Source organism: Ruditapes philippinarum, unplaced genomic scaffold, assembly GCF_026571515.1.
Source record: "Ruditapes philippinarum isolate M1 unplaced genomic scaffold, ASM2657151v2 ctg5168_1_1_1_1, whole genome shotgun sequence".
NCBI classification, from domain to species: Eukaryota; Metazoa; Mollusca; class Bivalvia; order Venerida; family Veneridae; genus Ruditapes; species Ruditapes philippinarum.
In genome coordinates, this window is record NW_026862788.1 from 19079 (window position 1) to 31215 (window position 12137).

Below are 12137 nucleotides of genomic sequence, written 5' to 3' on the forward strand. Positions count from 1 at the left end.
TTTTACAAGAAACATATAACTATAGTTCTGTAATGAACCTCACAGGATTGGCATCCATCTTTGTTTATAAGTACGCTGTACCGAGAATGACTTTAAAAATAAAGTTTTAAAAAATCAATATTTATCTGTTACCACACAGTAAAAGGGTAAAAATTGGATAAAAATTTTCACACAAATTCAAAATGTTATGTTGGGTCCAAATCGTTAATAAAACTACTGAAAAGCATTTGTGTGACAAGAAATATTAAAACCTGTAATTTTATTAAGAAAATATTTTGCTATGAAATTTATGTGAAAAACACTTGCATACAACAGAGATGTCTCATGTAAGTATTATTTGTAATATTTGGTTATTCTTGGTACAAAGTACCTCCTGTTATAAAGTAACTTGAGGATATTAGTAATAACCATTTTTTTTCAACAGTTTTCATTCATATAATTGAAGAAAGATCAAACTTGAAATTAGAGGCACCTGGTGCTTTTTATGTCTTCCTTTAAATATAATAAAAACACCTGTGATAAAGTATTTGCAATATTCTGAAACTCAAAGTATTTGCAATATTCTGAAACTCAAAGTTTTATATACAAATGATGTTAAGAATTTTAGGCAAAAAATAAACAAAAACAATTAAATTTATAATCCACTTTCATGTATTTTTTCAAAGTACAGCATAACATGCAACACTAAATTATTATTATTATTATTATTATTATTATTATTTTTATTATTAACATTGATAAAGTATTTTTGATAGGGGATATTTTATTTCTATGGAGACAGAAAAAGAAAAGCAGTATCTCAAAACGGTAAGACAAAGTAATTCTTGTGATAACTGCAACATTTTCAAATTTGCCGATTTGGATTCTTATTTTCTCTAATTTATCGCCACATCAGCGTTGTTTGTGCCGTGTGGAGGCTGTAAAATTTCGCCTCGTACATTCAATCAGAGATGTTATTTTTCCGATCCTTGAAGATCGTTCAACACGACATTATTGTTGTGTTTGAGGTATTTATTATTTTCAACTATTTGGCTTTTTCGATTAGGGTGGTTCCAATATTCCTTCTTGAATAATGTTGAATCACGCTTAGGATATGTTGCCATATTTTGACGTCTTATCTGTGATATGAAGGCTTAATAACATCTGATCCCCTTTTAAAATTCAATTTTGTATAGTTCCGCCCATTGTTTTTTGTGTTTTTTTTTTCGTTTAGCGCACACGCTTTCTATTACTTGGGGACCAAAAGTCGCTTTTCATGGAATGGCACTACTGTGTCCCATTGGAGGTTCCATGATAACCGCCGTATGAACACATCTGAGGCTGTTTGTAAATTCAAAATTTCACCATTTCATGTTTAAATGTTGAATTCTGCTTAAGCCGTAACTAGAGGCTGTGGACGGTAGTTTGCGCTTAACAGTACCGTCCATGAACAGTTTCAATCAAACCGAGTCTGCAACATTTTCAATTTTGCCGTTTTGGACTTTCTTTAGGATTCTAATTTTCTCTAATTCATTTTAATATCGAAACATGTAACAAAGATTGATTCGTAGTATCGGAAGGAGGTGCGACTTGACAAAGAGTTAATCATCAGTCATCATTAAATAACACAAAAAATAAATATCCGCATTTCTTACTGCATAGCAGCATTAGTGTGGGTTTATGTCCAATAAAAGTACATTTTAAGTTAACACAGTGTTAAACGCAGCTGACAACATTAACAACACCAGCAATTAGCCTGTCACAAGTTTTCCTCCAACGATTGTTAGCAACAGTAACAAATTAAGCTTAACGTAAAGAGAGAGGCGGAGACATAAACATACCTACGTCACAGAAAAAGGTCCATATTATATGTAAAAATTGTTATTTTCGACGAGAAACGACATTCCTTTCACAACAATATCCGGTTTCATAAGGTATAAAAGCAAGGTGCAGATTTAGTTGACCATATCTTACAGAAGTCATTCTTACGTAAACATTGGAACTGAAACAAAAAGGTATGTAAGTTTCATTTAATTTTTATTTGTATCGTTTACTCAAGGATATGATTAAACGCGACAAACATATTCTTACTACAATAAACGGTGAGCACGAAAATAAAACTTTGTACGTGCATTGAATAAATGACAGGAAATTTGATATGCTTTATGAAGGATGCTTTTTGTTCCGATACTTTATAAATGTGCTTCTTTTAAATGCTGCATTAACGAAGATTGCTTTACTTTTTAATAAATGATACATCTACTTCTTATTCTTTTTGTTTTCCAAAAACGCTTTATCGATAATTTCATATGCTTATTTTAATGTTTTGTCAATGATACTTATTTTCACATGTATTTTTCATATATGTTTTATTTACGATGTTTAATTACCTATGCATTCCTTATACTGCTTATTTTCCTACTTTTTATTGACGATGCTTATTTACATACTTCGTTAGTGATACTTATTTTCCCTTTGTTTTTTCTTAATTGTTTTTTTTTTAAATTAAAATCTCTCTTTCTCTTAGGTTAGAGCGTATTTGATAAATCAATAATGATTCGCAATTTCAATTCTATTTCAGACGTTCTGGCAAAATGTCAATCAAAACTACATGTGGTTTATTTGTCGTCTGCTGCATTGCTCAGACATTGTCAATGGTACGTCCCGGAGGTGGAGGAATTTCCGGGGGATTTGGTGGCTGTGCAGAAACAATAACATCAGAACATATAGCGGCTGCTAACTTTGCCCTGTCAAGCAACGGCATTGGAATTACACTGGATAGAATTTTATGCGTCAAGGAGCAGGTAATTTCAAACAGCTCAACATTTCTTTGGAACGTTCGAAGCTTCCTTTAATTAAAGCAGTGTCTATTTGACATTCCCTGTCCTGTTCAAAGTTACGGTATTAGATGCCTAATATAAAAGAGTATTTATTTTAAGTGAGGATAAAGAGTTTGCATATGGTGACGGTTCAAGCCCTACAGGGAGCCAACCTTTTTTACTTTTTAAACTTTTTTATATTCCTTTTGGTCTGGGCTGATTACGGTATGCCTTTTCATTTGTAAGAAAATTCTTTAGCAAATTGATATGTACCTTTTAGTGTTAAATGTGTGAAAATATGGCAGTTTTACAGTTTTATTTAATTGTATTTTTTGTGCTTGAAAATGTTCAGAATTGTACCTAGATAATCATTTTATGAAGATATAAGGAAACCCCATTGATAGATGATAAATATTATCTGTTTTCTGAACCCAACCTCTTTCTGTTTTATCAAATCTGACATATAACCGATTCAGTTAACCATTTATTTAAGATTTTCTTTCTCTCTGTCAGATAAAGATGAAATAAGTAAAACTGTTAATTAACCGATTGAAACAGAATTATTTGTAGTTGTTGTTCCTTTTAACTGACACGAAAGTTTAACTTTAATCGTCCATATTTTTTAAATAAGATGGCAAAATTTCGTTATTTTTGTATCAATTCCAAGAATATGAAAAAGTTAAATAATAAAAATTCTGAAATGACTTTTACAGTGTCAACCTTAAATTAGATGTTTCCTTGCCTAAGATCTTGTCTTACGTTTACACATGATTTTTGTGCAGAAAACAAACAACTATGTTGGTTTTGATGTTGTTTTGCCAGTTGGTTTCTGAACCTAGTAAGGAAGTAAAGTAAATAGTAAAGTAAAGTTAAGTAAAGATTAAAGTAAACTAGTAAAGAAAAGTTAAGCAAAACAACGCAACACAAAGTAAGTGAGTGAGTGAGTGTGTAAGTGTGTGAGTGAGTGAGTTGGTGAGTGAGTGAGTGAGTGAGTGAGTGAGTGAGTGAAGGAAGTAAGTAAGTAACCGATCTTCCATGTGGACCTTAACAACAATGCACAACAACGTTTTAAAGTATCGGGCGTTGGATATAAACTTCGTGTTAGTTACAAACCAAAAGTTTTTGTTTTATTGACATATTTAAGTGAAATTCAATGTTTTTATTTTTTCATTTCAGATTGTGGATGGAATCAATTATGACATGAAACTCAGAGTAAATGTAGTAAGTATAAATATTTCTTAAATTCCTTCCAAGTTTCAATTTATTTTGATGCAATTTTTCGCAAAACAAATAATACCTTTTAAAGACAGTACTATCGTTCCAAAGGGCGAAATCTGGGCTGCGTTTCATAGAAAGTCCTAAGTGTATCCAACTTAATGCTAATTTAAGACCGTTTCAATAAACATTTTTATCTTAAGGGAAAAAACTTAAGATTTAAAATAGAATTAATTCTCCTGAAAGTTAAGAAATATTATGGCGGGTGCTTTAATGTTAATCTGAATTGCTAATCCTGACACAGGAGTGATAATATAGAATATTTTCTTTGAAATGTAAAATTGTCTCATATATGGTCTAAAGACTAATTTCAGCGTGAAACGCAACCCGGTGCTTGAGGTTTTAATTTTATGAAATAAATAACTGTCTTAAGAGTTCTGTAATTGTGACGCTTCTACAATTTAAAATATAAAATAAATTTAAAATGGCAAAATAAATAAATAGATAAATAATAAATAAATAAATGAATTAACAACAACAACAACAAATAAAACAACAACATGATTTCTATTTCTTCAGGGACCTACATGCAAGGAAACATGCGATATTGTTGTTTATCATGGTCCATTCAGCCAACAACCTATGCCGATGTCAGTGACCAGTAAAATCTGTACCAGTACCTGTGCTGGCCAGTTATAAATACAATCTCAACATAATTATAACCCCGGACTAATTACAGATAGAACAGTTTACTCACATGTGTATGAATGATTTTTTTGTGTGATTGGAAAAAAAAATAAACCTAGCTACTTTGAAACATGATGCTTCTTGTTTACTGTGTGATGTCATGATATAACAAATGAGTGTTTTCTACACAATAATAAAAGAGCGTTATTTTCACGTTGTGACGTCATCTTAGTCGACAAAGATGACAGTTTTTGCAACTCTAGTGATAACTTACACATGACTCTAATGTTTGTATTCTTAGTATCTCTTTATCCAATATTAAAAATGTATTTCTTGTTTTCGACGCTATTTATTTAACGTTGTTTACAAAACAGTATGTGTACGTGTTTGTAAGAACCTTAATTTAAACTGTTATTCTACTAGATTCTACCTTTTTTGTTAATAAATTTCAAGTATAAGTTTATTAGTTTTGTATTTTATATTCACTTCATTATATATCTTAATTAACAAGCAAATTCGTTGAATTTATATTCCCCGCCAAGTACAGGTTATTACTTACACAAGAACTGAAGACATAAGGCTTTTTTTATATATTTATCATGGCATAAACAGTAATATTCATTGTACATGATAAATATTCATGGCAATAACAGAGTCATAACTCTGTTAAATAGTAATATCTGGACATGCCAATGAGGTATAAATTGCCTTTTTGTATCGATGGTTGCCATAAAGTTTTGTTGAAATCAATACAGCAGTTGCAAAGAAATAGCGATATTGCTCTATATGCATACAGCATAACTAATCAAGAGCCATAACTCTGAGTTAAAGGGTCTGACCGGAACAAGCCAAAGATATGCAAATCTCTTGATATTGATGATTCCCATAAAGTTTAGTTGAATTCCAGCCAGTAGTTGCAAAGAAGTAGCGCGGAAACGATTATTACCCAGTATGCATACTGTATAACTAACCAAAGGCCACAACCTTGAGTTAAAGGGTCTGACTGGAACAAGCCGACGATTTACGCATCTCCTCTTGGTATTGATGATTCCCATAATGTTTCGTTGAATTCCAGCCAGTATAGTTGCTTAAAACTAGCGCGGAAACGAAATTTGGACGGACGGACGGACGGACGGACGGACAACGCCAAAACAATATCCCCAACGCCAAAACAATATCGGCGGGGGATAAATAGTGTGCAAAACTGTGACTGGTAAAAAAAGAAAACCTTAAAGAATGGACAAAACCGCAAAACCTAAAATGTTGCAGCATGTTCATGGAAAGAAGTGGTAAATGAAAGCTACCGTGCACGTCCTCTAGCATCGGCATAAGCAGATATGAAAATGGCGCAATTTTGAATTCAGAACACGCAAGGACACGAGAAACACCTAAGTAGAACCGTTAATATTCCGTGTACTCGCTGGACGGCTTCCTCAAAATTCGAACCAAGGGTGGTAACATTTAAGTAATTTCAAGTAAACGATCATGATAAGCCACCGAGTTATATTTATATATGATAATCTGAATTGCTACTCATGACACAGGAGTCATAAGTTAGAATATATTCTTTGAAATGTAAAATTGTCTCATATAAACTATAAACTCATTTCAGCCTTAACATGGTCTGTGAAACTTTTTATTTAATGATATAAGATTTAGTTAAGTTTAGTTTAAAGAAAATTTGTTAGTATTTGTCAAAAAATACTGCAATTTTGACGCTTCTACAATTTAAAATAACAGAATAAATAAAAAAATAAAAAAACAAAAACAACGAAAACACGATTTCTATTTTTCAGGGACTTACATGCAAGGAAACATGCGATATTGTTGTTTATCATGGTCTATTCAGCCAACAACCTATGCCGATGTCAGTGACCAGCGAAATCTGTACCAGTACCTGTGCTAAACAGTAATAAATACAATCTCAACATACTTATAATCCCGGATTTATTAGAGATAGAACAGTTTATTCACATGTTTATGAATGATTTTATTGTGTGATTGAAGAAAATATTAAACCTAGCTACTTTGAAACATGATGCTTCTTGTTTACTTTGTGATATCATGATTTATTACATGCTTTTCGGTGGTTTATAGAAATAATATATCAGTGATATAAATCTGATAATTTCACTGTTTTTTTTTCACTCGTGAAGTATACCTTTTGGTGCTCACTCGGTGAAAGATATTTCGATCTTACACTGAACTAAACAAATATCTTCTATTTATTTCATGCTTTCCAGTGTTTTACTATAATATGTCAGATGATTATATTCTGATAAACCACTAGTGAAATTTATGAAATATATTTTTCACTGTAGCCAGACTATATCTGAATGCTGATGAAAAGAACATCATAACTAAATGGAATAACAGGCAAAAATAAATGCCGTCATAGCATCTACCTAATTTTTTGCTTCTTAAGGAAGAGAAAGTCGATGTCACCATACATCATGTAAAAAATGTATTCTAACACTTCACGTGATTTTGACACTATCATAGACAAAGAAGAAAAAAACGGTGTTAAACTGCCAATATGCGGCTGTTATGTTTTCACACTCTATTATATAGTTTACAAAGCATTTTAAAGCAACAATAAAAGCATATTTATTTATATTTTCAGTTCATATAATGTTTTCTTTTCAAACAATATCGAAATAGTATCTCACATACACTAACGCCACATATTAGATCTATATCTATAGCTTTTACTGTATATGTTAATATATGTTAATACATATTATATCTATATCTTTTACTGTATATGTTGATATATGTTAAAATTGTGATAACCATTTAATCATTTCTTTTACATGTTTTGATATGTGTTCTTTTGTGTGTGTGTTTTTTTATTTTAGAAGGCCGCATTGTAAATAAGATGTTGCAACCTGTATATGTCTTAATGTGTTACCTTCGGTAAATAAAGTAACTATTATTATCATTATTATTATTATTATTATTTTTATTATTATTATATCAGTAAATAATTATTTTGACAAAACGGCGCCAACCCGTAAAGCAGCGTTATGACGTCACCCTAAGTATACAACTCATTCATAAACGCTGACGTTATTTCATACATACAAGAATGGGGCACTGATGTAAAATGTAATACAATTCATTCTAAGGCGCAAGTTTTTATTGTTGAAAACTTGATAAAAGGACGTTTTTTTTCCTCTTATTATTTCTTTTGTTTAATAATTTCTACATCTTAGCAAAAAATCGAACAGCGTTATACAAAAATCGGCCCCGGAAGTTATTCCCGCTTGAAAAAATGTATGCTTGCAGGGTTGTTATATATTTACTAGTCCGAATTGTATTATAATTATTGTTATTCTTTTAAAATAGACCCCTTGTCAACATTCAATCATCGGCGGTTTCAATCGGAACGTCCTCAGCTATTATTCATAATACCGGTAACTTCATCCGAAGACTAAGGGAAAAGGGCCGAAAATCTGCGATTAAGGCAGTTTATAAAGTTTACTTGTGTCGCGCATGCGTGACTTGATAAAATTTGGTCATTAACAGAGTTCTGATCTATTGATGAAATTTAACTAAAAAGATGATAATAATGGTCTTGCGCATATCTCAAATCAAATGCTGAAATTTTACTGTTTCATGTAGATTTACGGAACCATGTCTCAATATTTCTTCTTTGCCATCGTGTCTGAAAAATCAAGCTAATACCGACAGAACTGTTTCGTCAGTAATTTCAAGAGTGAACGGAAATCAAATAAGTGTGCAAAACTGTGAGTAGTAAAAAAACCTTAAAGAATGGACAAAACCGCAAAACCTAAAATGATGCAGCATGTTCAAGGAAAGAAGTGGTAAATGAAAGCTACCGTGCACCTCCTCTAACATCGGCATAAGCACCCAAATTTTGAATAGGGCACGAGAAGCACCTAAGTAGAACCGTTGATTTTCCGTGTACTCGCTGGAAGGCTTCCTCAAAATTCGAACCAAGGGTGGTGACATTTAAGTAATTTTAAGTAAATGATCATGATAAGCCACAGAGCTATTTTTATATATTTTTTAAATTCTATTTCCTTGTTGATTTTAATGTCAGACAGTCTGTCTTAAAGCGTTGTAGTTGTAAATAGCATTAATGTTCATAAATGAGTTATTACATAAAATTGCTAGAATGCCAATGCCATGTTAAATGTTAAACTTAATAAGGAACAAAAAGAGAATAACTATAGAAATGATAAATGTTAAATGTGATGTGAAAATTGTGAACTATGTGAAATTAATGATCAAAATTATTTTTGTCCAATCACATTGCAGTATTTTTCAAATTCTTGCTAAGTCTAAATTTGGTTAATGTGTACTCACTAAATAAAAATTGCTTATTCAGTCGTTTAACCAGTCTAACTAATTTCAATAATGCATTATATTAGGGAGCAGTTAGAAGTGTGATTTGCACTCTGAAATGTAAAGTATGTATAGATAAGTGTTTAATAATATGTATTAACAAAAATAATTGGTCAAGCCTGTCGCAGGCAGGCGACCAATTATTTTGTTTATGCATATTATTAAACATTAACCTATTTAATGATCAACATTATTTTTTCAACCAAAAACAAGACATTTCTCTAAATCACCGATAGCTCCGCCCTTTCGCTCTACAAGATGTCTACACCTTGTCAAGTTTCTAACATGTCACATTTAGATAAGCTAAATAAATAGCCCTTACAACATATAATGAGTGACATGTTTTGCTGAAATGTCACAGAACTTATACCTTTATCTACAGTACCTCTGTCATGTTTCTATAAAATATCTGGAAAAAAATCTGAGAAAAATACATTTGAGATTATTAATTGATACAAATTCGTTATTAGCTTCAAGTTATTCACTAATGTTTAAAATTCCTATTGATTTGCTCATTTGAAAAACAATTGACTTTTTTTATTTTTCTTTGTGTCAATTTAGGTTTACAAGTGGAGGGGGTCAATTTACAATGAGTTTTCCAGCCAAAAATGTAAACATTGTATTCTAATATCAAGGATTGTTAATGAGTTCATTCCTATCGACTGAAAGAAAACAATGTTTTGGTTACTTTTTCTAGAAAATATAAAGTTTAAAACAGTCAGCAATTTACTATGTAATATTTATCTCTGCGTGCCCCACATGTATTATCTAAGTAATAAATTAATTGATTGTATCCTCACATTTGGAAACACCTGACCTTGCCTATTTTTTACGTTGGCATTGTTTTGCTAACCTAGATATTTTACAATTCAGAGTGCAAACCACACATATAGCTCCTCCCTAATATAATGCATTATTAAAATTTGTTGGACTCAGGTTAGACGACAGATTAAGTAAATTTTATTTAGTTAGTACACATTAACCAAAGTTAGACTTAGCAGAAATTTGAAAAATATTACAATGTGATTGGAAAAAAATAATGTTGATCATTAAGTAGATTGATGCAAGTTATTCACTTACATTTAAAAAAGCCCTATTGATTTGCTCCTTTGAAAAACAGGTCACTTTTTTGTGGTTGTTTATGATTCCCGCTTATGCCGTACCTACATATTTTACATTTCAGAGTGCAAAGCACACCTCTTACTCCTCCCTTATATATTAATAAATTAAATTATAAATTAAAGGCCTCAACAGACGGTAGGATTTTGAAGTACAACACCAATTAAAACTAAGATGTACAAGCAAATTTTAATATGTGAAGGCTACTATTTCTTGAATTCGTAAACCTTAATACTAGATGTAAGGGATAGTACATGTTCTATTTTGAAAATCTTGTCGTACACACCTCCCGCAATGACAAGTTACAGATTGCCAAAGTATCTCTCTTTGATAGTGGGTCTTCTCCAGAACAAGTAGGGCTAAAAGGTAAACATAGTAGTAAGATGGGGTAAAAATGATGTTGAAAAACTGTCCCAAAGTTGTGGTATGTTCGAATCCCAAATTATTCCGAAAATGATTATGTCATGGTATTGAACTGTTCTATAATCAGGGGCGCCGGATACTCTACTGTCAGTAGAGCCGCAGTACGGTATTCTGAGGGTCCAAGGTTTGAGTCTCGGTTTGTGTCAATCATTACTCATGGAGAGAAAAAAATGTAAAGGTTCAATTGGGAGGGAACTTTTTAGGGAAATATCAGATTATTCCTACAATGTAGAATTACGGTCTGAATACAAGTGTTGTATTGCTTTGAAAATTGTACAGCTTATTTCTGATTAGTGTTGTACAACTAAATCCTACCGTCTGTTGAGACCTTTAGACGACTGATTAAGTAAATTTTATTAAGTGAGTACACATTAACCAAAGTCAGACTAAGCAGAAATTTGAAAAATACTGCAATGTGATTGGACAAAAAATAATGTTGATCATTAATTTATACATTAACCAATACAAAGATGCAATAACAATCGTACTATCATCATAATGACACTATTTTACACAGGAAGATTTAAAAACTATTTTCACAAACTTTCAAAGGGTATAGCCGTTTGTAACCGATTGCCTCTACTACTTTAGTTTGTAACTTTCATAATTAAAGGAGCTCCATTGAGGTTCAAAAGCCTTTAAAATATTTTTGAATGTCTTACATAGCTCAACGGGAGCATTTAACACAGAAAGATATGCAAAAGATGATAAATAAATGTACTCTAAAAACATTGAAAATTGTATTTTCGAGTTTTTCTCTATATATATAAATAAGAAAAGTACATGCTGCAGACAAAAGAAAAAACGAGGTTTCATTATATCTAAATATAACTAAACATGATATCATATCCTTCGTAGTAAAAGTTTTCAGTGCCATCAAATTGCTATTAATTAATTTAAAAATATTAAACTTCCAGAAAAAGGTCAATTTTTAGTGCATGAAAGGAGATTATTGGCAGAAATCAGACCAACCTACTCACCAGAATTAAAGGTTGTATCCTGGTGGTACTATCTACCGTGAATGTAAAATATGATAAACAAGATCAACAAGGAAAGGCGGCGTTCAATGAACGCAACCCCCACATGACCCAGCAACAAGAACCAATGGCAAGGAGCCCAGGGGGACCCCAAACAAAAACAGGACAGGGCAAAGACAGAGCACGGACAGGTTAATCATTAAATGATAATTAATTTGTAACTGATTAGGAATTCAACGAAAATAAAAATAGGCCCACAAAGGGGAAGGGACAGGAGACCGGGTGGGAGGGGGTGGGGAGTAATCAAAGAAATAAAAACTAGAGGCAATGGAGAAGATACTTACCGTAGACGAGAAAACAACAAGGGACACAAGCAAAAGTGTCACCAAAACAGTATGAAACAACATAAGACATACATCTGAGGAACACAGTGGGGCGCCGCCTTGGAACGGTCAGCAGCATAATAATGACTGCTGGGGAGTTTAAACCGGTTAATGGTGCACCAAACCTCGCTCTTAGCCTTACTTGGCCAATCAAGAAAAATTTT

The 12137-nt window shown here is 32.0% G+C and overlaps 1 protein-coding gene across 1 annotated transcript; it reads left to right on the top strand.

The window, feature by feature from the left end:
• Positions 1-1833: 1833 nt before the first annotated feature.
• On the top strand, positions 1834-5163 carry LOC132720227 (uncharacterized). Its single transcript, XM_060704303.1, has 4 exons — positions 1834-1994; positions 2561-2783; positions 3975-4019; positions 4593-5163. Exons 2-4 carry the CDS (start codon positions 2574-2576, stop codon positions 4710-4712), a joined length of 375 nt encoding a protein of 124 aa, XP_060560286.1. The 5' UTR covers positions 1834-1994; positions 2561-2573; the 3' UTR covers positions 4713-5163.
• The last annotated feature ends 6974 nt before the right edge of the window (positions 5164-12137 follow it).